The sequence below is a fragment of the Corvus cornix genome, chromosome 9 (assembly GCF_000738735.6).
Source record: "Corvus cornix cornix isolate S_Up_H32 chromosome 9, ASM73873v5, whole genome shotgun sequence".
NCBI classification, from domain to species: Eukaryota; Metazoa; Chordata; class Aves; order Passeriformes; family Corvidae; genus Corvus; species Corvus cornix.
In genome coordinates, this window is record NC_046339.1 from 23052274 (window position 1) to 23079713 (window position 27440).

At 45.8% G+C, this 27440-nt stretch overlaps 1 protein-coding gene across 2 annotated transcripts; it reads right to left on the reverse strand.

Moving 5' to 3' along the window:
- Position 1: 1 nt before the first annotated feature.
- UBXN7 (UBX domain protein 7) lies at positions 2–27434 on the reverse strand. Of its 2 annotated transcripts, none has more exons than XM_039556898.1 (11): positions 27348–27434; positions 23668–23815; positions 21417–21484; positions 18532–18597; positions 16362–16474; positions 10562–10708; positions 10072–10162; positions 8856–8983; positions 8085–8478; positions 7539–7618; positions 2–4857 (listed from the first exon to the last, which is right to left on the reverse strand). In XM_039556898.1, the coding sequence occupies exons 1-11, from the start codon at positions 27418–27420 to the stop codon at positions 4696–4698; spliced, it is 1470 nt and encodes a 489-aa protein (XP_039412832.1). In that variant the 5' UTR covers positions 27421–27434; the 3' UTR covers positions 2–4695. The 2 variants fall into 2 exon arrangements, with proteins under 2 accessions (XP_039412832.1, XP_020439389.1); XM_020583800.2 differs by lacking the exon at positions 27348–27434 and adding an exon at positions 26826–26958.
- Between the last annotated feature and the right edge of the window lie 6 nt (positions 27435–27440).

The following is a 27440-nucleotide window of genomic DNA, read 5'->3' on the forward strand; positions in this document are numbered from 1 at the left end:
CTACTGAAAACAGTTTGTTTTATTTCCAGGATCAAATATTACAATAGGACATTTACATATATTTATAAAAAATGCAGCAGTTGTGTATATAGATCAGAGGTTTCCTTGAGTTTGGTCCCTCCCAGCACAGTGAGCTGAAAACTTTCAAATTAATCCTCTCCCTCCTCCCACATGAAGTTGCCATCATTGAAGAAAGTGGCCATTATGAAAAGCTGTCCCTTAGAAACTGGATGTTCCCCAGTTCCAGGAGACAGCCTCATTTTTAAAAAATCATCTGTCCTAAAGTCTGGTGTCTCTGAGTTGAGTTTCACCCAGCTGTTTTTCGTATAAATCTGGTCTATAAAATAGCACCTCATCCCCTGCTCCACACAGCTTCAGTTCGGGCACCATTTCACAAGCAGTTACAAAGTGACTTTTCTCTGCACTGCAGACACCCCCAGCCATCAGAGACAGCGCCCAAATCCCGAATTTCTGCCCTCACTCCCAAGGTGCCCATGGAACACAGTGGATAACCCGAGGCAGGTTGAGGCACTGCTGTCAGGGGCAGCAGTCTCTGACTAAACCCCTGCGTGTGTAAATACATATGGCTCTGTTTGTTGGGAGTGCACAGACACGAGGAGATGGGTATAAAAGTCATCCCAGAAAGGGCATCCATTAACCTTACCAGCTCCAAAGCCAAACAGGCCCGTGGGTCCTCCTGAGAGCACAGCCAGCACAGGGCTCAGCATCAGTCTGTTTTGTCTTTGAGACAGGAGCTGCTCTGTTTATAGAAAAATCTCTCGTGAAAATAAATAAACAGAAAGGGTGAGGGAGAGCAGAGGCTGGATTTGAGTCTATGGGAACAGCCAGACAAGGCACAGCCAGTCCTTAAGGGACAGCAAGCACTTCACCCACCTAAAGCACATCTCTGCCACCCCTTCTCCTCTTGGAACACCAGAATATCAACTTCACTAAACAGGGGTTAAACCAGAAGAAAGCACTGACATTTAATACAAACTAAAAAGGAATAAAAATGAAGTGATAAGGCCCTGAAACGACACAGATCTTCCCACTCACACAGACATTCCTACACAGGTCCCTGCATTCATAGTTCATTTTTATGGGGTTTACTGAAAAACCATCACATTTCAAGCATCTCTGGAGCATTTGCTACCTGACCAACAGCCCAAATGCTGCCCTGCCCCCAAAAGAAAAGTGGTTTTAATGTAGCCCTTGTTGCTCCAGACCCAGCACAGGAATTTGAAACTCAGCAAAGAGGCTGAGTTACTGAAACCTGCACCAAACCCAGTTTCTGCAAAGGTACAAACCACAGCACCAGTCCCAGGGCAAGCTGAGTGTACAAATTGGCTCTGAAGGACGTGGACCCTGTGAAACACAAGCTGGACAAAGCAGAGGTGTCACTTCCCCCTGACAGTGAGGAGAAGGTCAGGGATCTCAGGGGAGAGCTGATGGAAAATTCCTGTTTAGATCTACTTAGGAATAATGGTACCTTTGGATGCCTTTTACAGGCAGCTGTATTTTACAAGCTACCTGCACATAGTGGACATCCCTCTAAGACTGGTGGTGTTAACTGAGCTGATTCACCAGGAAAAGCAACGCACTGCAGTCCATGAATGTCAGAAATGGTAAAAATTGCAGACCTTAGCTCAAAGCCTAAAGAAAATAACACAAGTATGGCCAGAAATGTTTGGCCCAGCCTTTACCTGCCCTTTTTAGCTCCATGGGGAATGCTGTGAGGTTGAAGCTGGTCAACCAGCCTGACTTAAGAGCAGGTAGCATCAGAAAGATCCAAAATTCTTCTGTGGGCCTCTGAAATGGGAAGTAAATGTGTCAGCAGCACCTGGCAGGGAAAGCCAGTGCTTGTTCCACCTGCTGTTCCAGAATTGTGGCTGTTACTGGGACTGCTGGACATTACATCCCAAAATGAAGCTGTGCTGGATGAAGAGCACAGGCAAAGGGAACATCTCCACCAGCAGCAAGGAGCTCCAGCTTCAAACACGAGAGCCCTGACCAGTTCTGCACTCAGAAGAATCCCTACTGCCTACATGCACTGCTGCTCCTCCAACCCCACCAGTGCTTGCAACACCACATGCAAATCCTGACCAAGTGACACCCACAGGAAGCCACAAACCACAGCCTTTGAAGGATTGGTTTCCTTTGTCCTTCATAGTTCACCATGTATTTCCCAATCCAATCTAACACATTTTTTCCAGCAAAGGCAATTTGAGCTTCAGATTTCACATCTAGAAGTGACTGTTTAAAGGCTCCTTAAACAGTGCCCAACCAGCCATCACCTTCACTGCTATGAGCTGTCCCAGGCAGGACTTGATTCATGTTTTCCATATTCCTCAGGCCAGCAAAACACATTCCTCCAAAGGGATGAAGAGCTGAAGAGGTTCTGTCCTGGTTGGTGTAGTTTCTCATCAGCTTTCAGCTCCCACAGCACAGCTGATGTGTGTCACAGCACTGGGCTGGTTTGGGTTGGGAAGGAGAGAGGGAGGAATGAACAAAGAGAAGAGCCACATGCAGGGATACATATTCCTTAAAAATTCTTTTCTCTGTCTCTTGCCCTCAAAGCAAAGCAAAAGAAAAGTGATAGAAAAACCACACTGTGAGACAGAAACAAACAAAAAAAAACCCCCTCAACCCAGGATCACAGTTTCCTGGAACAGAACAAACTACAAGAAAATGCAGTTTTCAATGTCAATGTTCAGCTTCCCATTCTTCTTTCCCCTGTTTGAGCAAATCCTGGTCTCATCACAGGGCTCAACCCAGCCCCACATACAGGAGGAGGCCCGGGAGGGGCAGGGGAGGGAAGCTGCCAATAAACCACACCTGGGACTTGTTATTCCAACCAGACAGCTGGAGCTGCTTCAGGAAGCTTTAGGTCTACGTGGAAATGCGAGTTAGGAATCTGGATATCCAGGAACTAAAGGATCCTTCAGTCTACAAGTGCCACTGCTGCTTCACAGGCCAAACACAAGACTCCCCCCCCTTCCCCATGCTGGGAGCAGCCTCCACACCAGGGTGTCTTTACAAACCAAAGATGACATCTGGTGTCACATCAACCACTGATCAGGAAACTGAGATGAGATTCTGCTTTCCTGACACTACATCCTGCAGCAGAAAGGGAAATCAATTTATACAATTGCATGATTACATGCCAAACCTCAATTATGAGCAGGAGACAGCTGTGAGCTGAAGTTTCCATGGGGAATGCAAGACATTTTCTGTGATTTCTTGCATTTAAAGGTTCCAAAGTACAGATGAAATCAAAGGCAAAATATGGAATATGTAAATTTCTGACTACTGAAGTCTTTAACAAGGACAATCATCTGAGAGTGGCAGAAAAAGTCAGCAGTGATGCCAGGTCTCACGTGCCTTTCTCCTCAGTGACTGAAGAGCACATTAAACTGAGTTTTTAGCTGCAAATACACAAATCCACCACACTCTGCTGAGGGCTGTGCTAGTTAACTCCTGTCCCACTGGAACAGCTGCTGAAACACCAACTGACCTGCAGCTCCATGGCTAGAGAACACACTGGAGGAAAACCTGGGCACTGACTTCTGGTGCCAAGCTTCCAGAGCTGAAAGGAAAGCCTGCACCAAGGAGCAGCTTTCCATGCAGCCCTCCAAATTTAGAGATAAGTGACAGTGGATGAACATGGAAACAGAATAAAAATCGTCCCAGGGAATTCAAGCCACCAGGCTGGGAAGTGTTTTATGAAGCATTAACTGATGCTCAATGCAGTCAGTGCTGTAAAATGCCTGCAAAGCCAACCAAAAACCAACTCAAAACCAACCACTGTGCCAAGGAAAAAAAGCCAACTGACTGTCAGGTACTCTGTGGCAGGTGTTTTCAGAGAATCCAAAGCCTTTAGAGTACCCTTGTCATTCGCAAAATCCTGAGAGCAAGTTAAGGAGACACTTTGAGGATGCTGGAAGAGAACATGGAAAACTCACCCACTCCCATGAAGGAGCTGGTTCTGCTCCAGCACTGGACTCACAGCTTTGCCTCTGGGCCAAGCAGTCAATCCCATATGGAGCACAGTTGTCTTTTTGGGGGGTTGGCTGTTTTTTTTACTATGTCCACTGGCAATTTAAAGCAGGAGGAAAACATGCAGGCAATCTAGAAGCCTTTGAATGAGGTGGGGCAGAGTATTTTACCACGGCTCAATCCAACTCCTTTCCAAAACCAGAGCCCTGGATAAGAGAAGGCTGGAAGGTTAATGGAGACCTTTTGTGTAGGGAATCCAAACAAAGGAAAGAGTGTCCTGAAGGTTATGCTCTCTCCTTACAGAGAGATGCCTCAGTGCCTTACCACACGTTCTTTTCAAAAATAAATTAAACAAAACAGATTTAAGAATAGCAGCGAGAAGGGTTTGTGTATTATGGCCACTCCAAGCTCCAGCGTGCTGGATACACAGATGACTGTTTTACTTTATTCCAGGAAAGCAGAGGAAAGATGTTCTTCCCAATGCTCTCTGCAGCTGTGGAAGAAAATAAAACTCTGAGCACTCTCATTTGGTCACTAGAGCGGGAGAAGGGAGGGAGAGAGAGGAGGAGGGAGAAGGAAGGGCCAGTCAGCTGCCTGATTCCAGCACTGCAATCCCATGACCCTTAACTGCATATTTAACGACTCTTGTCCCAGGCAAAGAGGAGAGGGAGGAAGGCTGGGAGAACTCAGGCCACAGTGCTAATTCCTTTCCTGCACAAAGACAGTCTCTTGAGGACACAGGCCTGCCTCCTGTAACGTGATCTCATAGTCCAGGTGGGAGAGCTTCCTCCGAGGGAAGTTGGTGAGCAGTTCAAAGCGTTCGTTGGGGTATCCTTTCGACTGGACGTGTTTCACCAGCGCCTGCAGAGGAAGGAAGGTGTCACAGAATGTCACAAGTGTCACAGAATTCAGAATGTAAAAACCACAAAATCCCGTTTTTCCTTTAAAAAGGAAGTTTGCAATCACGGGCAAAGAAGATTTTAAAATCTTTTTAAAGATTTTTAAACTCACAGACCCTCTTTTACTTTAACATCTAATTTGGCCCACACATGGGTATGGTTAATCACAAAAACTAGTTACCAGTCATTCCTTACCTAAACTGATGCTTTACACATAAGGTAAACTACACATAAAACTAAACATACTAGTGCATTAATGCAAGACAGCTGAATTCCACACCACACATTCAAGTCTCAGTGAAACAGAATCTGCAAAAAAAGCCTTAAATACCCCACAATAGAAGCCTCCTCATTTGTTTATCAGATGGTGTCCCTACCCTAAAGCTAAAGGCCACCAAAGAAGCACTTTTGTGAGGTAGCACTGACCAAAATAAATGCAGTACTTTTACTCTTTGTTTTTTCTTTTCTTCAAAAAGTTGGAGAGTTTGGGGTTGTTTGATTTTAGTTTTTTAAAGATCTTTTCAATTCACTGGCTTCTCTGCCTACAGAAGCAACTGGGGCAGGATACAGAGCATTGGGATGAGGGGTACCAGCCTCACACCCCAAGCCATGTCAGGAAGAGCCCGTGTCTGTGCTGTGGCAAGAGAGATTTCTTAAGCTCACCAGGAAACACAGCAGATGAGAACCTAAAGCACAAACAGAGAGGGGCAGAGAGGTGGGGATTGGCAGAAGAAAAGAGGGCACAGAAACAGAGCAAGATGTGGGCAGAAGGAGGAGTTGTAGCTTTTGTAAGAGAGGAAGGAAAGATAATTTGTATGTAATAAAGTGTGAAAACCATCGGGGGGTCCTATCAATACTGTTCACATTGTTTTGGTGGCAACTTATGCCAGTAACTCACAGCAAATCACAGCAACAAAGATGATCAAAATTCCTTTACAAACCACTGAATTTAAATATTTCAGTCAACTTTCCTGCCCACATCCCTCCCTGTCCCTTCACAGGCCAGTCTTTCCTGCACACCTTAAACACCTGGCAAACCAAAGGTATTCAGGATGTGGAGGAAGGGCTGAGCTGCTGAACAGAGTAAAGTCAACTTAATTTGCACACAGTGAGCACCTCCTTCCATAAAAAGACAGTGAGGCAGTGTTGCCTTTGCCTTTTTTTTTTTTTGCTTGAGGGGAAGAAAGAGCATCATGGTAATATTGGAAGCATAAGCACCTCTTGGAAATAAGGTGTGTAAAGAAGCCAGTGCTTCATCAATAACAACACAACAATTAAAAATAAAGCATTTTTAAAACCAGTGTTGGGGAGCACCATCAGTTAAAACTCCTGAAAGTGCAACTGTCTCCTTAAGCAATTTCTTTTGCTAGTTCTGGCCAGCTTTAAAATGGAAGCTACTGAGTTAAAAAAATCACTATGGAAATGATGCCCACAAAGAAACACCTGAGACTCAATCTGAATCAGACTGAAAGGCTCCAGAAGATCACATGAGATGAGATGAGCACAAATGCTGCCTGTTCAGCTCTGCAACTAAAAGATGTCTTTACCCACAAGCCTTGACACAGCTAAATTCCTCTGCTGACTGTAGAGCAGAAGGGAAATCATATGCTGAGATAAATTTCCTTTCACTTCCACAGTCCGTAAAAGGAGCCAAACCAAAAGTCAAACCAAAAGTCAGGATTATCAGGGATATTTCAGTATTACACTTATGTACTGCCTGATTGAATTGCTTAAGTATTACAAAGTGCTACATGTTTAACAATACATGCAAATTTACTGAACAAGCTGCATTCAGAAAGCAGTCAAGCTTTTTTTTCCTTTCACTTTCAAGCAGGAGAGTCAAGGATGAGAACACGAGCAGAGGATACTGTACATTCCTAGAGCTGCTGACTCATTTCTGTAAGAGATAGCACCCTTTTCTCCCAAATCTACACAAAATCCTTCTGTGAGGTGTGCTTTTGCCTTCCCTATGGCTCCAGCTATTAGATTGATTACATTTAAATGAGCTTAACTGGCCACTGTGTCCTGAAACCTCATGGCAAACAGGAACACAGTGACCTCTTTATACTCTGCTTCCAGGTAAGCACCTGCAAAATTTTGATGGAAATGCCATTCACATGGACTTCTCCAAGGTAAGGAGCCCAAAGCACAGTTGAGACGCAAACCTGAGGCACAGTAATTAAGTAATATTGTAATAAATTTGTTTTGGGACTCCTGAAGGGAGGGTGGAAGTATGATGGGAGAGATGGAGAATGAGAATGAAGACTTTTGCCTTTGATTTTACCATGGGAACCAACTACTTTTAGAAACAAAGCCCCAGAAGTGAGAAAGCTGAGAGGTAATTTTATGGTAATTAACGATTAATGCAAAAGCCATTTAAGAGCCATTTCAGAATGGCAATGAGCAGTGTGGGGATTAAGGAAGACACTGGAGTGTGCACAAAACCCAAGCTGCAATGGAGACACACAGAGGCAGTAGTTATCAGAGAGGAATGACGTGGAACACAGAGGAATGACAGGGCAAGCACTCCCTGGATACACCTCTCCCACTAGACCTGACTTGAACACTGCCAGCCCAGGTACAGAAATTCTCCAGTTTTGGCTTTCCTGTGCTCAGACAAGGATTCCCATTAACTCCACTCACCAGAAGTTTAGCTTGTTCAGGCAGTGAAACTTGTTCCCTCTTTCCATCTGGATACCTCAGCATCAGCTGTGCCTTTGGTCCTACACAAAGGAAGTCACTACAAGTTAACAACAGGGCAGCTGAACTCCTGTGTAGATTTCAGGTGGGACAGCACAGCAGGGTGAGGGACTGGAGACAAACACAAAGATCCAGTCTGTGGAGATAAATTTCTACCTCAATGCTTAAAATAAACACATCAGGCTCAGGACTCTTCCAAAGCAGCAGTGACTGACAGCAGCCAGCGTGCCCAGAGCACACTGCACCTGAGTTACACCAGCGTGGACCTTACTCCTGGGCAAGACATGAGCTCAGGGACCAAGAGGGCTCTGAAGCTGGGGCACTGCTGTGCCAAAGGGGTGCTGCTGGTGAATCACTCACATGTCTGCTGGCAAGGAGGCAGGAAATCAGAAGGGATTTTTAAAAGAAGGGATGAAACCAGGCTTGGCAGCCTATAAACGGTTTCGGGCAAAAAAGCCACAACAAAAGCCATAAAAAGCGAGCACTTACCATTCACGTCGAGGCCCCGGAACGTACTTTCAGGCTTGTCAGGTGACTCCTCCAGTGCCCCTGCATCGATGCAGGGCAGGACTCTGTGGTTTGATGCTGTCCCAGGCTCAGTCCTTGCAGAGGGCTCAGGCTGAGGCCTCCGGCTCTCCTCTTTTTTATACCCCAAGTCCTTGTGTGGAGACTTCCTCAGCTTGGCTGGAATCTCCGACTCCTCCTCCTCCTCGGATCCGCAAACAGAAATAAACTCTTCGCTTCCAGAAAAAAGCTCCGACTCCGACTCCTCGTCCGACCGGCTCTCCTGCTTGGCCTGCGAGGAATCAAAATGTGTCTCCTGGAGCGAGGCTCTGATGGCAGCTTCCAGCTGGCTGTCCTCACTGGCATCGATGAGACTCTCCTGTGGGATGCAGACAACACACATACATCACAACTGCCTTCAAATACGTACTGAAACCAAGAGGACATCAGTCTTCCAGAAGGGAAGCCACTAAACCTGTCAGGAACACACAGCAGGGAAAGCCAGGCATGCTGTAATTACTGAATGGCTTCTCCCTGGAGTTCTGCATGGAGTAATCCATTTTCCTTTCACACTATGCCTGCTAAATCCAAACCAAGTGCTGAAAGCACAACCAGTGACCCTGGGAGAAGGCATTCCCTGGCACGCTGTATTTTTGTGTGCCCTTGCACTAACTCATGGAGTCTGTGAGGGAAATTGGGAGAGCTGGGTAAACACAGGTGTTCCTTCAGGTGTCTCCCAAAGAGCCCCACACTTACTGAGCGGGAACATTTCTGGGGAGGGCTGCTGGAATGGCCGTCCAGCTGGCCATGCTCACTCAGGAAGCCGGTCACTTGGTCCAAGAAAGAAGTCACATCTAACTGATGCCACTCCACGAGCTTCTGGCCTAGGGAACAAAAGGTGGCATCACAGAAGTTGGTCTCAAACAAAATTTCAGCAAAACACTGCAGTTTAGTGGTCAAACACACCAACTCACTGCTGCAAGAGTCCCTGTTTGAGGAACTGCAGCTTCCCACAGGCTACCAGCTGATGATTATGGAGCTTCCTCCTTCCACTCCCTTGAACAGGGACAGACATAGATATAGACCCAGTTTATTTCCATTCTTTTTATCCATGGGAATGTGAGCACAGAATGGTGAATTTGGCCTCAAATTGAATAATCACCAAACCACTGAGTTTATGAAGAAGCATTTCTCCATTCCTGCATAACTGATTCTAACCCTTGGCAAACAGCATTTGTTCCCAGAAGTAAAGTGCTAAGGAGAGTATCCTAACTTCAGCTGCAACATTAAAAAATAGATGTATTTTTGGGTGGTTTAAGTCAACTACAAAGAGATCTCAGCTCTGATCACAGATCACAGACACTATCACTTCAGTCCTTAGAAGCAGGAGACCAGACCAGCATTATATAACCAGACAGCTGCATTATAGGACGATAAAAGAAGCTGTGGGATACAAAAGAAAAAGCAACACCTTTAAAAAAGAGCTGGAGGGAGAGGGAGAAGTTTGATTGTTCAGGTAATAAAACAAGCAAAACAAAACAAAAACTTGAATTTGACTTAATTTCAAAATTAAGATGCAATTTAAAAAATCATTGCTGAGCCTCACAAAGCTCTGTGGGAGGAGCAGAAAGCAGATTCATGTAGTGCTTACAAATATTGCAGTTATTCATCACATGACTTCAAGAAGCTTTTGAAATATTTAAAAAAAAGAATTCAGAGTTTTTCTACCAGATGGAACTATTTTCACTTTCTAAGCAAAATACTTGCTTAAGCTTCAAATACACAGAATTTCTGCAATTTTTGGGTGTTTTATTCCCTTAGTTCCTCTGGGAACATGCTGAGTCAGTCCTTCGGGTCTCGAAGAGATTCTTAAGCCAAACGTAACACAAACTGCAGCGGAAAGTATTCCAGCCTACAGCTGTCAGTCCTTCCCATGGGATAACTCCAGGTAACCAGCTGCCACTTGTCTTACCTGTCCTGGGATCCAGGATGGAGACATAAGGGAAGTCTGCTAATTTATAAAACTGTATGTACCGCTGTCCTTCCTCGCTGTCATGGTACACCTACAAAATTGGGCAGATTAGTGGCTGCAGAGGGAACCCAAACAAACTGAACCTTGAAAATGCCCAGAGTTTTTCTCTCTTCTACAGTACAAACTGCAAATGGTACACAGAGCTCTCAGTAACTCTGACAAGCTGGAAGAAAACCTCCAGCTCTCCATGTATTAGAAGCTACGTGGTAACATCTTGTTGCACAAGTGCAAAGGCAGTTTATGCCTTCAAATGCATATCCATGAATTAAATCTCCATCCACAAACTACATACACTCCATGAAATACACCTTTGCTGCAAATGTGCCAAGAGAATTCCATCTTTTTCAAAGAAATCCTTTTTTTTTTCCCCACTGTCCCATCTACCTAGGCAGCAAGTTACCCACACATCCATCCCCAGGCAATTTCTCACCTGCCAAAAAATGAAGTGGTCCCGGATGATGTTCTTCACAGCCTCGTTGCTCCAGACGTCACGGTTGAGGCACTGGCAGGCGAAATCTTGCACGTTCTGAATGTTTATCATGAGCCATTTGTTCTGCATCTGACCACACTCCTTGGCCTGGAAGCAGAGGGAAGAGCTTGGTTAGGTCAGGCTGAAGGGCCAGACACCACCGATGGCAGCAATGATCAGAGATGGCTTCTACCACTGCCAGACCTTCCACCAAACCCCTTCGCAGTGAGGAGGATGGACAGAGCTAGTGAAAAGGCACCCACAAAACAGAAGGCAGGGCTGAAGGATCTGCTTTAAATGAGCCTGGTTGAATTACAGAATCACATCGATGAACAGAGCTGCTGGATTTCAACAAGCCAAGCACAGGGTGGGAAAAGCAACTCGGAGGGGGGACACACATGGCGATGCTGAATAAAGTATTTATTCAGGGAAAAGTGTAGTCAGTCCCACTGATCTGACAACAACGACCTGCTCAGTCTAAAGATAAACCCATGGATCATCTAGTTAAGTAGGTTGCATAATTGACAGAGGACTTGCATTGATTCAACAGGACCCCTTCTCTGCGTGTTTTCTTTTTCTCTCCAAGTTTTGAGTTACTCTGTGACTGTCCAACTGCCGAATTAGGCATCCTTTTTTGATGCTGCTTATCCAGACTGCAAGTGGGGAGGGAGAAAGGAAGGCGCAGGAAGAAATCTTACTGGTTTGAGTCACAAAGCTGGCACTGTCTGATTGCTTGGTTGCAAGTTAATGGTAGGAGTTTGATCAAGAATGTAATTCTGATCGCTGAACTGTCATACCTGTTGAAAAAAAGAGGGCTAGATCAACAGCAGGAATGCTCTTACCACCTGGAAAGACTGGAACTGGCATAGGAACTCTCTTTGCTTTAAAAAAAAAAAAAAACCTTAAAAGTTATGCTCACCATCCTGCTGGTAATCTACTGTTAAGGAATTCAAAGGACAAAAAATTCAGGGGAATCAGGATGTTATGCAAGATTTTGCTGTTTGGGCACTACTTTGTTCCCCAAACCAAAGTTTTTACTTTTGAGATGAATTTTAGCCAGTGCAATTTGGAAGAGTCTGCCTGCCCACTGTGTAACAGACAGATGTGAAACCCACACACTCAGCTTCACCAAGGCAAGAATCTCAGCCTACAAGGTCAGTCTGCGTGGCCAAGTGCCCTGCAGAGGCAGCTCTTGTATTACTCAAAGGAAAAAAAATGAAGGAGAAGCATGGAATAGTCCTGTTCTCACAAGAGGCCTCACACTAACTACTTACCACTAATTTACACTGCCAGAAGCCAGTATTTGGTCACCAGGTGAGAAAAGTGGGGCAGGTGACACCTAAGTAACTGGCAAGGATCTTAAATACAGTCATCATGCTTCTATTTAAAGGACTTGTTTTGAGCTAACTGTGCATTTTGAGAATTAATTCAAAGAAATCAGTTTGAGATGAGGCCTAGAGGTACTGCCCAAATTTAAAGGGAACAAAAATCCTTATGTTATTTAAGACAGTTGGATTGCCTTAGTCCTGTGTTCTCATGTAGTCTGTCTGATAAAAGAACACTCCCAGAAAAATGTAATTAGAAAGCTGAGAAGTGCATCTTGCTCTTCTACCCTCGCTCTGTGTATCTTTCAATATTAATGCAAACCTCTGGTCCTGCCTCTCCTCTGTCCAGCTAATGGCCTTGGAAGGATACAAGCAGGAAATTCCACACAGAAAATTTGCAAAACTGAGTTTTCACCTGCAGAGCAGGCAGAACTTTTGCAACTACTTTTAGCTTCCTTCTAAAAACAAGCTTTGGGTTTAACATTTAAAAGGACACAGTTAAACTGCTGCTATCTCACACACACACAGAGCTCTGCTCTTACACAGCTCCAGGGATTCTTCTGAGGGGGTGGAAGGACAAGAGTGTGGGAAGAAGAAACACTGTGGGTTTAGAGATTATATGGGTGGGTCATTTTGGTAAGTGACAAGACAACAAGGGAAGGCTCAAGAGCTGGCTTGTGTATCCCAAAAGTGGATGGATTTAGATTCTCTGTTTCCAACACCAAGTGCTCTCCCATTCCCCTCCTTCCTTGAGGTATAAAGGCCAGTGCCAGGCATTTACAGAGCCCACACATAGGGCAGTATAGAAGAGCCACTCTTTGAGAGCAGAGCCAGTGGAGCCCAGATGCAAAAACCAACCCAAACCAATCCAATCTGTCCTAAGTGTGCCTTTACCCTTTCTGCCCAGTCACATATTTCATCATTACAACTTAGGGCAGCAAACCAGCGATCTGGTGAGACAATTTGTGAGACAAGTCTTGGTTTACACTCAGTGCTGCATCTCCCTGTGTAACTCTGACTCTTGCACTACTAAAAATAAGTTTTCCTCTCATTTGACTTCTCTGAACATGATTTAAAAATGCTGGGGTGGTTCCTGCTGGCTCAGTTTTGTTGAAATGCAATCCTTTCAAGGCAGCAGAGAAAAGAAGGAAGTGGAGCCAGCACCTTGTGACCCTCTGGACGTGTGTGTGACTCAGTGTGGAAGGCAACAGCTGACAGGGAGTCAGAGCAGGACACTATCAAACAAGAAGTCTCCTGTGTGGGCCACACTTCCCCTTCCTACCTGGGGCAGGGCATAGATCCTTTCAGCACCCAGCCACTCCTGAGCCACAGCTGTACCTGCAGCTGTGCTGACCCAAACCAGGCTGGAAGCACCTTATGCACAGGTAATTGTTCCATTTGAATACAGTGACCAGATCAGCATCCAAATTATTGCTGCTTGTTAAGTAGAAACAAAAAAAGCCCCTCAGTCTCAGCTGTAAACCAGGGAGCAGCTAGAAAAGGTTACTGTTAAATGGGGAAAAAAATCATACAGGCAGACTTGAAACTCTGCAACATGACATTCAGTCACTTCACTGAAACCCTACTGAGTGTTGAGCACAGAACTGCACACACCAGAACCATCTCCTCCCGCAACAAGAACTGCAAACTCAGTCAATTTGGTGTGTCAAATTCAAACATCTCTCACATCACAGGCATGAAGAGAGAACACCTGTAGTTCTTGGAAGCAGTCTGAGATGAGAACAAAACCACACTGTTCTCTATCAGACATGTCTGGTGTGCAATTTATTTATTCTTCTTGAGTGATTTACTCCTAGCAGATCCCACATTAATGGGGGAACTCTAGTTTAGTCAATCACACCCTGAACTCTACAAGTACAGTGATCATAAGTTGTTCTGCATGTGAAGCACAATGCTTTTTCACATACAGCAAGTTAAAAAAACCCAAAGCAATGTCAGTCAACACTTGAAAATTTTTCTGCCATGAAGTTAACCTCACCTATTCCTACAGCTAGTATTACTGAGTTAAAATGAAACAGCAATTATTTGGGCCTTACTGGTAGCAGTTTCTTTGTAACTGAAAAAAAGTGAGGTTTCTTGGGGAAGACTAAAGATAATTACATGTACTTACATCAAAAACCAACCTTAAGGTACCCAAAGAGCAGCAACAGCTGATGAGTGACAAAGATGTCACCACTCCTGCCAATGAAGCCCTGAATTCTAAATGATTCTCTGATAAATGTACATGGCTCAACCCTGGCAGAGTGTTCCTGCACACCCCAACCTTGGAAAGAAAACCCCACTTAGATCAAAGCTTAACTACAAGAGCATCACAATGACAGTGTTTAGTCTTTGATACTGTGCAATGTGATGAGCATCTCTGATTTATCATATGGTTTATATACATTTATCTCAGCATACAGAGAACGGAGAAGCCAACAGCAGCTTGCCAGAGATGAATTTTGAGAGACTGTGGTCACTGAGGCCTGACATCGTCCCAGGCTGAAGCAGCAGAGCAGTAGAGCAGTGTGCAGTCAGAAAAGGTAAAATGCAAGGGGAAATGGTCAACACAGTGAGAAGGTGAAGAGTTGTACTGCAGTGAAGTTGAGGAGCATGAGTGTGAAATGAAGGGTATCCCATGGGACAAGGAACTGTACAAGAACACAGCAAGGTGAGTGCCAACACCTGGAAGCATACAGGTCTTCAGAGTGCAGGTACTGCACAGAACAGGGCAAGGTGAGTATATACAAACCCCTTCCCCACCCCCAGTCCACCCCTTTTTAAAAATTCTTTTTCCAGACTGAATAAGAATGCAGAGACTTTAGGACAAACAAATCCATCAGTCAGTTATGTCACTCTCTGACACTACTTTTGACTGTGACAGATGCCACAATCAACATTGCTCAAGTCTCCATACGTTTCCAGCAAGACCCAAAGAAAGACAAGCACCCATCTCAAATTCCACAGCAGAGCTCAGAGGACACTTGCTGACTGTTCCTGGAGCAGTGCTGGTTGTTGCCACGTGAATTCCCCTTACTGGTGCCTTTAACCACACATTTGCTGGTCTCACCAACAGCTCTGGACCCCAGGCCCAGCAGTAGCATCAGCTGAAAACCTGACACACGTGTTTTAAAGTAAACCCTACACCACAAATCACAAGGCAGGGATACCTGAGCATCAACTGCTTCAGGCTGCCCCTCTACTCCCACTGCACCAAGCTCCTTCCCAAGGTGGACACAGCTCTTCTCTGCCAGCATCCTTTCACACCTGGAATTCTATTAAGGAGATTGTGGAGGGCACCCTCAGAACACAGCAATCAGTGACAAGGAAACTGATCCCTGGTGACTTGGGAAGCATAAAAAAAAGAGATGAGGGTAATGGGATGAGAGCTGGAGACTCCATAAAGGCACACAGTGTTTCACCAAAACTCTCCAGCAGTGCTCTAGTACTTGTGCACAGCAGTCAAGGCACATATGAAAACAAGGTAAATAATATTTTTGTTCAGCTTGTGCAGTCGGTTCTCCAGCATCTGTATTGCACCATTTAATCATTAGTTTGCATTCTCATGCAGTAACAATAATGATCGTCACCATCATCAATCTTATCTATTCAAAAATGACCAGGAGAAAGCTCAGTAGTAACTGGAGTTTCTGAAGAATATCTGGAAATTATGGACTCAAAAGTTAAAAATATATACCAATCTGCATGTTCTGTAATCATTAGTTAAGTCATTGACCCCCATCATAACAATTCAGGAATAGATCCACACATGCCTACACAGCCAGGGAAGGTGACACCTGAGATTGTTTAAAGCTGACAGTGTCCTGTATCTCTGGGATACTTTCCCTAGCACCACCAGAAGTAGAAGACAACCACTGTGATTTTATACAAGAGCAACACCTCCACTGAGGATGAAGTTGTGGCTTGATGGCAAAGCTGCATTCAAATACTTTTACTCACTCAGGTATCAGAAGCCACTCAGCTGTTTAACTCCACCTGAGCTTCTCAGCAGGGCTGTGCTGCAAACCACACTGCCCCTTGCAAAGTCCTCCCTCACTTATCCAAAGCAATCTTACTCCAGCTTTCTCTGTATCCTCTATGGAGACAGCTCAAGGGACGCAATCTTCCCATCCTGACCAGCCTCCCTTGCTCACTGAAGTCTCCCACCACGTGTGATTTGCCACACTGATACTGAAACATAGAACAACGTGGTCTGCATGGTCAGGAGTTGGACTCGATGATCCTTGTGGGCCCATTCCAGGTGACACCATCATCAGTGAAGTCCTTCAATGTGTCACCAACATTCCCATATGCAGTCCATCAAATATTTATCACTGCCCCATCTTTTGCAACCTTCTGACTGTCCGGCCATGGATCCATCCTGACACCCTCCCAAGCCACCCTATAAGGATCTGCACCCAAATGTGAGCCCTCACCGTTTCAAAGCTGCCTTTGTGCATCAGGTCAATGGGAGGTCTGAAGAGGTCTGCCAGTGTGGTCAGCTTCTTGTCCACTGCCCCTCCGTTCCGGAGCTCCTGCTCCTGCCGGACTGCACAGCCCCAAGAGGAAAGGGAGCAGAATTAGACTGAACATACTCACAAGGGGGATTTATTACTGGCTAAATGCTCAAACAAAGAACTTCTGGGGTGAAATTCCCTCGAGCTCCTAGGAGGTGTGGGGAGAACAGGGCTAGAGCAGTTAGTGGGAGGAATATGAGCACAAATCCTAGGATCTCTCTTATGGAGTCACAGGGTTAGACCCCACAGAACAAGATTAGCTGGTGTGTAAGGGCAGAACCCCTTTGCCTCAGCTTTCTCATGTGCTTTCACTTTTAAACAACGTCTTAATAAACCTGAGGGGTCACATACCAGTATTTGAAAACAAATGAGCCAAAAAAAGCTGTGACTTGTCCCCAGTGATGCTTTTAAATGGGAAACTGAGCTAGACTGTAGCAATATAACTTTTAAAAGGAGTATTTCTATTGCAGTGCTTCCATTAGTTGACTGTGGGGCAATCCCATGGGAAAGAAAGAAACGAACGGATTTAGTTTACATGGAGAAATCTCTTTGGATGTTTCTTTTAAAGCATATCAATTCCATCTGAAATAATACAGAATACATTTCCTGCACAGACATGACCAGGGACAATAAAGGTAAGCCACAGCAGATATGTGATGTATTTTACAGAACCAGGTCAGCTGAAATGAACAATAACTATCCCATGGCTAAAAATTTTCCAGTGTGGAAGGAGCTGAAACCACGCCTGAGCAGACACACAGGGAATAAAGCATCCCTGTGGAGCAGCCCTAGGAGCCAGGAGATAATCTGGAATTTCATGGCCAGGGCTGCTTTTCCAGACAGTGATGTCCACCTGTAAAGTTCTGCCAACAAGCATGATAAAGTCTCACCATAAACCCTCACACTGTATCTCTCACATGTTGGGCATCTCTAAATGTCTTAAGAGTGGAATCACAGGGTGGTATGGTTTGGAAGACACCCTAAAGATCACCCACTTCAGCCCCCTCCTGCCATGGGCTGGAACACCTTCTGCTAGACCAGGTTGGAAGATGGTGAGAAAAAATTTAAGGGTATTGATTCTGTACATGGTGCATTTTCATTTACACAGCTGCCAGTGATTTCAATACTTGGTGTGTTCACCATTATTGGAAAACCCTAACCAAACCTGTCAGGGCAAAGTAACTACCAACACACATTTTCAGTTTGGCAGCCAACCCCTAACTGTGTGGGAACATGGTCCATGGATCCCAGTAACCAGTGACAGGATGAGGAAACGGCCTCAGGTTGCACCAGGGGCAGCTGAGATTGGATATTAGGGAAAATTTCTTCATGGAAAGAGTTGTCCAGCCCTGGCACAGCTGCCCAGGGCAGCAGTGGAGTCGCCATCCCTGCAGGGATTTAACAGATGTGTGGATGTGGCACCTGGGGATGTGGGGCAGTGGTGGCCTCAGCAGTGCTGGGGAATGGTTGGACTCAGTCTCAGAGGACCTTTTCAACCTTACTGATTCTGTGGTTACACCTCTGGAACACTCCAGCAACATCAGCACAACAGCCATAACTCAGCTGTGAAACACCTGGAGCTGTGCTGTCACAGAATCCCATGCTGTGACACTTCATAGATGAAATAACAGCCAGTGCTTTGGCATGTGGAGATTCTGTGTATGAGCAGCCACGGGCAAACAGCAATTAAAGCCACGAGAGCCTCGTGTGTGGCCAAGAAGCCTCAGGGCTACTCAAATGGAATTCAGGTGCCAGAACGTCCACTGCCTAGCCAAGAAATATTCAGTGGATAAATTTAATTTCTACTTGGGTGTTAAGATTCTTCCCCCTTTTTTGTTCCCTGTAGAGCAGAAAAAGAGTTTTTTTGAGAATTAGCATGACAGTATTTAGCATGCCAAAGCAGACAGAATATACTGTGATAATCATGATTCTGTATTTCTAATAATGTACCTTGCTATACAATAGGCAATTTAAAAATGTTTCAACAACTGAACGCTGTCCTAGCCTACAACAGGAATGATTTCTCCATCTTATTTGCACTAAAAGGAAGAAAATAGAGTATCAGGCTTACTGATCTGTAGACACTTACTGGTTTCTGTCTGAAAATCCCGAAAGCCATCGAATATTGAGCGAGCAGGTCTGCGTCTTTTAGGAGCTTAAAAAAAAATTCAAGAATTATTTCAAAAGCATATTATCAAAATAAATACATATTAGTGCTTTCCATCACATGGGCAGGAAAACAGAATAGGAACCCGAAGCAGGGATGATGTGGGAGTAGAGGTCATTAGGAAGGGCTGGAGATGGATGGAAATAGGCAGTAGGTGGTTTGTAAATTCCATTTCCTAACATGTCCTCCCTCCAGCAAACCTTAGACCAGAAACAAAACAGTATCAACAATACAGAAAGGCTTAAAACCCCATCTGATGGGCTCACCAAGGCCCTTCAGCATGCAGTGGCAGTGCTGTCACAGCATCACCTTGTCACAATTCCAGTCAAGATTTTACCTAAGGCCTTCAAGTGGATGAAAACCTTTAAAAGATTAAACCCCATGAGAAAATATTGTTTTTAATTAAAAAAAACCACATTTGTTTTTTCCGCAATGCATTTCTATTCTTTTCTAAACTCTTATCCTGATCCTGTCCAAACTTCTTGGCTGGACTGAACAGCAACACTCTTCCATTAGACCCTGCGTCACTGTTTGCAAGGAAACCTTCAGAACTGATTATGTGCAGCTGGACAGAGACTGCAGCCCAGGCAGGTATCAGAAATAGTACCCCCAAATCCCACTGAAATCCTAAGGTACAGCACAACCACTGCACTTGGAAGGAAAACACAACTGCCTGCCAAGATTATTCCAGCTACTTATCTCCTTTACTATCAACTGAAAGACAGAACTTTCAAAGCCCAATTGCTACAAGACGTAATAAATAATAAACAAATTAAAGATAAATGCATAGTATACCCAGTGGAAATGTGATGATACAGACTATCATGGAAAAAGCACGCAAGCCTGAACAAGGAATGTGCTGGGGAATAACACCTCTCAGCTCCAGGGAGTAAGATCTCCTTCACCCTGAGTGCTCAGGCACAAGCACAACCCTCTAAAGCCAACCTCAGAACAACTCAAACTCAGTTGGAATAGCAACTGAAGGACCACTTCAGCAAAAGCAGCATGTCCCTGCCAGGCTCAGCTCTAGCCTGGCAGCCCAGGTGAAGAGGCTCTCAGCAGTCCAGGAGGATCATTTATACTGCATGATGGGATCCATGCATCCAGCAGGGCACAAATATACACGGTCACCTCTTCAACTGGAAAAAGCATGAGCTTATACAATCACTTCAGTATGACCCTTAGAAACTGCCACCTCCCCTGCACTAAGACTAGAGCTGAGACCAATTATCTCTTCAGGTTCAGCTGCTTTGTCAGGCTGCTCTGTGCCAGAAACACAAGTGGCATTGGTGGATCAGACAGTGCCAGGAGGGTATCACTGATCCAGGTCACCTCAGTGGTGGTCAGTGACAGTGTGACCGAGATCAGTGTGTAACCAGGTAGGTATAAGAAGGCCAAGCACTAGGGTCAGTAGATCTTAATCCTGGTAACCCACAGGAGTCAACAGATCTCTGTCAAAAACTCTGTTGGGCCACAGGAAAAAGTGCAGAGAGCTCCTCCATTTTCAGAGAGGCATCGGCAGGGCATCTTCCTCTGGATGCACATTTACTGCTGCAGAACTGCCCTCCTCTGCTGCTAAACACCTCACTTCCAAAATCCAGGTAGGATGGGAAGTGCAAGGATTAGATAAACACAGTATGTCTTTGTTTTTGTGTCACTGCATCTGATGGCTGAGACCTTCGAAGTGCAGCATCACTGTTGCTGACAAGGTGGCCTTTCAGCAGCAAGGGGAATCACATGAAGTGACATCAGTGAAGCTCACAGAACTGCAAAAGCACTTCAACGAAAGCAGACACTTTGTATGTCATTCCCTTTTTGCCCAAATGCAAATTAGGTGTGTATTTCAAACTTGGTACTTTATGCATCTCACATCAGTATGCAGAAGTGGAAGCTAAGTTAGACCATTTCAGTGATTCATAGGGACTGAAGCATATTAAAGGAGTCGAAATTTTCCAGCTCCCAAAACAGACAGGAAAAAAATTGCAACAAGGACTAAAACTAGAAAAGCTAATATTGCTGTCTGTGCTAAGTGCAAAAAGGCAAGTGGAGTGCACCTGTATTGCCTGGCATTGTGTGCTGCCCTCTGAACCACCCCTCAGCTTGTGCATCCTGGCTAAACACCGATCTGAAAACAGAATCAAGACAAAATCAGTTCTGGGCTAAGCCTGAAGCCTGGCCTCCTCCTCTCTAATACAGCAACTAAACGATAGAAAAGAGCATTTCCCACGGGTGTGAGACCACTGCAGTGATGAGCACTCGCATGGCCTTCCTTGGTGAAAAGGGCAAAGCTCTCAATCCATCTGACATGGCAAAGGCCAACCCAGAAATGGCCTGGTCCACATGAGAAGGACAGAGACAAGAAAAGGAGCTGCATGGCACAGCTTAAAGAGCAAATTAAATTCCTGCTTGAGAAATGGAGAAGGTTATGAGCAACCACACGGTTCAGCCCTTCTTTCTGATCTGTCGTTTCCTCGAGATGCAGGCATTTGTCCTCTTCATTTTCACTCATCAGCCAAGGCTGCATCTTCCATCTCAGCACCTCGAACATTTCCACAGCAGTACCCCACAGTTCTGGGCCCCCAGAATGCAGATGTATACTTAATTAAGTTAATTGGCTGTCAGCTCACAAAGTATCACGAAACAAGATTTAGCAAATCAGTACTCTTGGGAATGTAGCATCTCTCTTGTGTGAGGTTTTCAATACCACTGGTGTTACTTCCTCATATTCAGCAAGTTTTGATTTTTTTTGTCACTTAGCTCATCTCAAGGTAAAAAAAACCAGAAACAAAATAAGAACACAAGCCTACCTCCAAACAAGGGCTCAGGCTCTACTAAGATTTCCTGCTTTTGAGGAATTGGAGCTCGTACTTCATCCCTATCAAAGGAGAGGAAACAACAAAGAAAATATCAGAGAGACGATAATATTCCAAGTACTGTACAAACCACATCTCATTATGCTCCAAGGCTCCTGCAGCTTGAACCAGTTAAAGATGCTGCTGTACCAATGCAAAGAATGAAGAGGTCTGGGATTAAGTGGGACCTCGAGGGAGCATCTGTTCCCACTCATGGCACTGCTGCTGGACCTGATACCCTGTGCACTCAGAGCTGGCATGGATGACCTTTGATAGAAGATTATGCAAACCCCTGAGTGACTCAATCCCAGGCTTTGTCCATCTACTATTTAAATGTTTTTTCTTCTTGAATAACTTTGTTAGAACTTGGAAAAGTTTCTAAAAACTTAGCAAAAGCTGCCAAATAATCCACTTGCCATCCTCCTTTCCTTGCTAGCTACATAGAAAAAAATATTATCTTCCTTATTACCAGCTTTTGTCTGTCAGAAAACTTTTTTGCTTCCACCTGAAAGTCACACCTCTTTTTTTTCCAGAGGAAGGAAAACAAGGTCAAGATGGCCATTTTCCCCCTTTCTGATGCAGTTCTTGGCTTACACATGAGGGAGCTTACTTATTTGGGCTCCCTCACATGTCAACAGCACAGTCAGTTATGCCTGCAGAGATTTACAGATAATCTGAAACCACAATTAGGAGAAGAAAGGAAATCACAAGCATCACTGTGACAATGGTGTGGTCACCTGGCCCACGGATCTGTGTGGAGAAGGGTTCATCCATTGCTACAGCCTGCCTATGAACTCCCTCTTCCCTCAGACTTCCAAGGTGTGAAGTGTGCACTTTGCGGCTCTTGACCGTGCAGGTTTCAAAAAGTACCTCGGCACATCAGCAGGATGCACTAACCTTGCCCTTAACTCCACAGCTTTGATTGCTCTGTGCAGCTAGTTACTCTCCATTTGCACATTTACTGTTCTCTCATCCCAGGAGGAACACTAAGCTGATCAGCACCTGGAGGGTGTTGAGTATAAAAAAGAAAGTATTCCAAGAAAAATGTGAAGTCACTGATGTGTCAGAAGTTGCCTAGAAATAAGAACACTAACCTATATACCTATTTTAACTTTGTTACCTGTCAAAGGTTCAAGCAGGAAGGCACCTCGCATCAGCTATAAAGGTTAGCAATAAAAGAATTGTTTAAATTTATACATGTGCTTCAGGAAGTATGAGAGGCAAGGATTTTCCTCTGTAAGTTAGTTGTCTTTTTCCTGGAGTGGAAGATTTTCCTAAGGACAAAAGCCTGGCTTATGTTTAATTTACCATATTTAATGAATGTGATTTATACCTCTCAAGATATTCCCTGTATCCCAAGCAGTCACATTAATAGGCAACACCAAGACTCTCTGCCACGCTTAAGTGGAAATTCTCTTCCATTTACAGGCATCTGATGTTTGAGAGACTGATGAAGGTGTTGAAGTTGCTGATTCCTCTGCATACTGGTGTACAGGGCCTGGCCTAAACCACCACAATAAAACCCTCACAAGTCACACTCTTCTCCCAGGTAACAAGAGATGGGATGAGACAAAACGGCCTCAAGTTGTGCCAGGGGAGGTTTATGTTAGATATTATGGCAAATACCTTCACAGAAAGGGTTGTAAAGCACTGGCACAGGCTGCCCAGGGCAGTGGTGGAGTCACCATCCCTGGAGGTGTTCAAAAAACATGTGGATGTGGCACGTGGAGACATGGGTTAGTGGTGAACGTGGTGGTGGTGCTGGGTTGATGGCTGGCCCTGATGATCTTAGAAGTCTTTTCCAACCTGAAATTCATGAATCTATGAAATGGGAGTAAGGTGGCTTCATTTATAAGGACCAAACAAACAGAACTCTCTAACTGGCAAATTAGCGTAAAGCAAGATTGCTGAAGCAATTTAAAAATACGACTCTCTTTTTACTGGATCCCCACTTTAATGACTCAGGCTTTGTTTGTAAAAAACAGCAGGCTGAAATCTACAGAAAAATTCTGAAGTACGCGCAAGAGACTCACTTCTGGTCTGCAAGCCAGAACACCCAGAACAACGCTGGAGCAATCAATTTAACAAGATCAAAGCAGTGTGTATTGCTGTGAGTGCAAAGTGACAAGTGCCTGATTCGTTGTGCTTTCCACTGTGACATTGGTAGGACGGGCTGGTTTGCACAGCCGTGTTCCCGGGTACGTACTCGGGGTGCGGGCGAACAGCAGACACCGCGGCGGAGCTGGTGCTGGGCTCCTCTGCTATCCCTCCTCCGTCCAGGAACATGGTGACAGCCATCTCCAGATTGTTGTTGCATGCTTCAAGCATATGCTTCCCCACGCTTTCACTGGCACCTGGAATGCCAAAGGGAAATCACAGCGTTTTGACTGGAAGCGCCCACAACAGCTTTCCCTCTCAAAGCATTAATAATTAGGAGGAACAGTTCATCAGCTGCCATTTATCCCCGAAGCACAACTGCGAACGGAGACAAACATGCAGAGCTCAGGGGGAAGGGAATGCTTGCAGTCAGGACTGCCAGGCTTCTTCCTGCCAGCAACTGAAAACCTAGTGGAAACCATCTGAGGGGTTTCAGCATGATCTGGATTTTCTTCTAGAGGTCTGACACTTTCCTGGTACTTGGACCTGTTGGAATGAGTCCAGAGGACACCACGAAGGTGCTGTGAGGGCTGAAGCCCCTCTGGTCTGGAGCCAGGCTGGGAGAGCTGGGGGTGTTCACCTGGAGAAGAGAAGGTTCTGGGGAGACCTTAGAGCCCCTTCCAGGGTCTAAAGGGGCTCCAAGAGAGCTGGAGAGGGACTGGGGACAAGGGATGGAGGGACAGGACAAGGGGGAATGGCTTCCCACTGCCAGAGGGCAGCGTTAGATGGGATCTTGGGGAGAAGTTCTTCCCTGTGAGGGTGGGGAGGCCCTGGCACAGGGTGCCCAGAGCAGCTGTGGCTGCTCCATGCCTGAAGTGTCCAAGGATAGACTTGGAGCAACTTGGGATAGTGGAAGGTGTCCCTGCCCATCACAGCAGGTAGAACAAGATGAGCTTTAAGGCCCCTTCCGAGCCAAACCATTCCACGATTCCATGCACTTTCCAAACACAAGCAGGCATATACACAAAGAAAAAAGAAAACCTGACTTAACATTTTAACAGGAAGAATATTGAATCAGCTGCTAAAGTTTTTTATGCACTTGTAACAGACATTTAGAGATGGAAGAAAAGACACCCTGATTTACTGATTCTGCTGAAAAGCAAAAACGAACCAGCAGAAGCTCAGTTTATGTAAGAAGGGAAAAAAAAGCAGCCAAGAGGGAGAAAGTAGTACTTGTCTACAGAATTCTTTGTATAATGACTAACATTTATTCAAATCACATAATCATGGAATGGTTTGGCTTGGAAGGGAGCTTAAAGCTTATCCAGTTCCACCCCCTGCCAAGGGAAGGGACACCTTCCACTACCCCAGGTTGCTTCAGGCCCTGTCCAGACTGGCTTTGAACACCTGAAGTACAACTAATCCCAGTTTTGATGTTGCTGTTCAAGATGAAGCAACAGTTCCTAACATCACCTGTAGGTCCTTCCTCAGAGGATGAGCCTCTACCTCCCAACTTCTCCTCAAAAACCATCCCATCAGCAAAAGCTCCCTCAGGGGAAGCAGCTCTCTTGCAACCCAATTCTTTGCAGCATCTTCTCCATACCTGGTGGACTGCCAAAGAGCTTATTTTCCTTTGGAAAGGCTGGTAGAGAGGAAGAGTGGTAAAATGCAGCTGAACCAGTCTGGGAGCAGCTTTGCGATCTGTAGTAATTCTTCCTAAGTTCACAGCAAGTCACCAAAACGATGAAAACACTTTGCCCAAAACCAGGCTCACAGATAACATCAGTCTGGGCAAAACATACTCAGATGTTTCCCAGATTTTCTGAGAAAGACTCAAGAAGCTCTGGTTTGAACAAAGAATACACTTTGAAACAGTGGAGATCACTCAGTTCTAAATAACCTGCACATCAAACCACTGAGAAAGCCAAACTGACTGAGGGAACTGGTTTCCCGAAACACCCAACCTGCCACAACAAGCACGCTGGGATGACAGTCAGCTGTATTTTAAGACCTTAACTGAGCTGAAGAAAGTGCAAAATAAAAACTATCCCAAAAAACAATGAGAAGTTCAGGTTCTTCGCTCAAACTATTTTTTGGCATTTTCAGCTCTTTTCAATGTTAACTGTAGCAATGAAACCACACCTGTGAGCCTGGAACACACACACACACACACACACCACTCTACACCTCACTGTAGAGTCATGCAAAGGCATTCATTTGCAAGAACAGGAAGAAAAATGATAATTCAACCCTCTGCTATTATTTACAAAGACACTGACACAGAAAGTGCCTTCACTGGTCCATCATCATTCCTGAGGAAAGTGCCAGCATATCAAAGCTTTCAGTCCTTGTGCTGGAAAACAGAAAATTCTAAATATTTGTTAAGTCTCAAAGCAAATTTCACAGATATCCCATCATTTCCTTGAGGAAGACATGCAGGAGTTACACTCTCTTAGCAGTACTTTCCTGGATGAGAGCACCAAAGAAACACAATTCTGCCACCAGGACCAAAGAAAAGCGTCAAGGACTATTTCTCCCCATCCCTCATGCCGGAGAGTATTCCCTCAGCCTTTCCCCCACAGACAGGAGTGATTGCATACACTTACAACTCCGAGTAGAAAAAGCTACTAACACAAAGCACTGAGGTGTGAGCACCTGTCACACCACACCAGCATCGGCCAGACAAGCTCCCTGACAACACAACCTTCACCTCTGTTACACGGAAAACCAAAACTTCAAAACTCCACTTAATGGTGGATGGGTGAAGCCCAGTAGGCTATTTTTTTCCATTTCTGAAAGCACAGAGGGGTTCTCTTATGTTGAGCATAAAACGTGTCTAAACATAAAAGGTGTCAGGAAGAGGAAACCAGCACAGCTCTGCCTGATCTCGTTCAGGTTTTAGCAAATATCTCCCACATAGGCACACATTACTGAAAATATATTTGCTGTGGGTTCTTTTGGTTCAAAGGGTTTACTCTACAAAGATTCTTTAGGAATAGCTGAGAGATCAATAATTTCCCCGCTTACATCCTGCTGTGGATTTGAGTGTGTCCAAGTACAGGGACACAACCTGAAACAGGGCTAGTCTGGACAACCGAATTAAAGCAGTTTCACTTCTCTTTGCCTGTACAGTTAATACATCTTATTAAACACTCCTGCAGTACCTGACATACAAATCCATCAGCCAGGGGGTAACTACGGTGAAGCAGATTAAACACAAAGTGGGTCAAGTGCTCCAAGTACACAACCTGAAGCAGGAGCTGTTACCTGACGCGAACTTCCACGGAAAAGCGACCTGCTCTCTGCGTTTGCGAACTCAATTCGCCGCAAGTCGCCCGCGCTATAGGATATTTCTGTTTTTCCAAAGGCGGGCTCGGGGTTCAGCTCCCGGGTCCCTGCCGGCCGTCAGCAGGAGCGGGAAGTGGCTCCCGGGGCGGAGCGCAGGCGGGAGGGAGGGGAAGAGGCAGGGAGGGAGCAGGACACGCACCCGCGCCACCGGGACAACCGAGAGGAACCGCCGCTCGAAGGGAGGCGAGCTCTCCGCCGCGCAGGGAGTGGGACCGGGCCCGGGGCAGCCCCGCCGCGTTGGGCGGCCCCGCGGCGCGCCCGCGGACAGGCCCCGGCACCGCCGGCGCCCAGCGGGAGGCGCTCTGGGGACAGGGGCAGCGCGCCCGGAACCGCTCCGCCTCGGCCCGCACCTCCCGCCCCCGGCCCGCCGGCGGTGGGTGCCCGGCCGGACCCTCCCGAGGAAGCTCGGCGGCCTCGGCGCGCCCCGCGCCCCGAACCCACCGGTGATGGCGGTGAACTGCTGGACCAGCGCCCTCAGCGCCGCGGCGCCCGCCGAGCCCCCGGGCGCCGCCATCTTGCCGCCGCCGCCGCCGC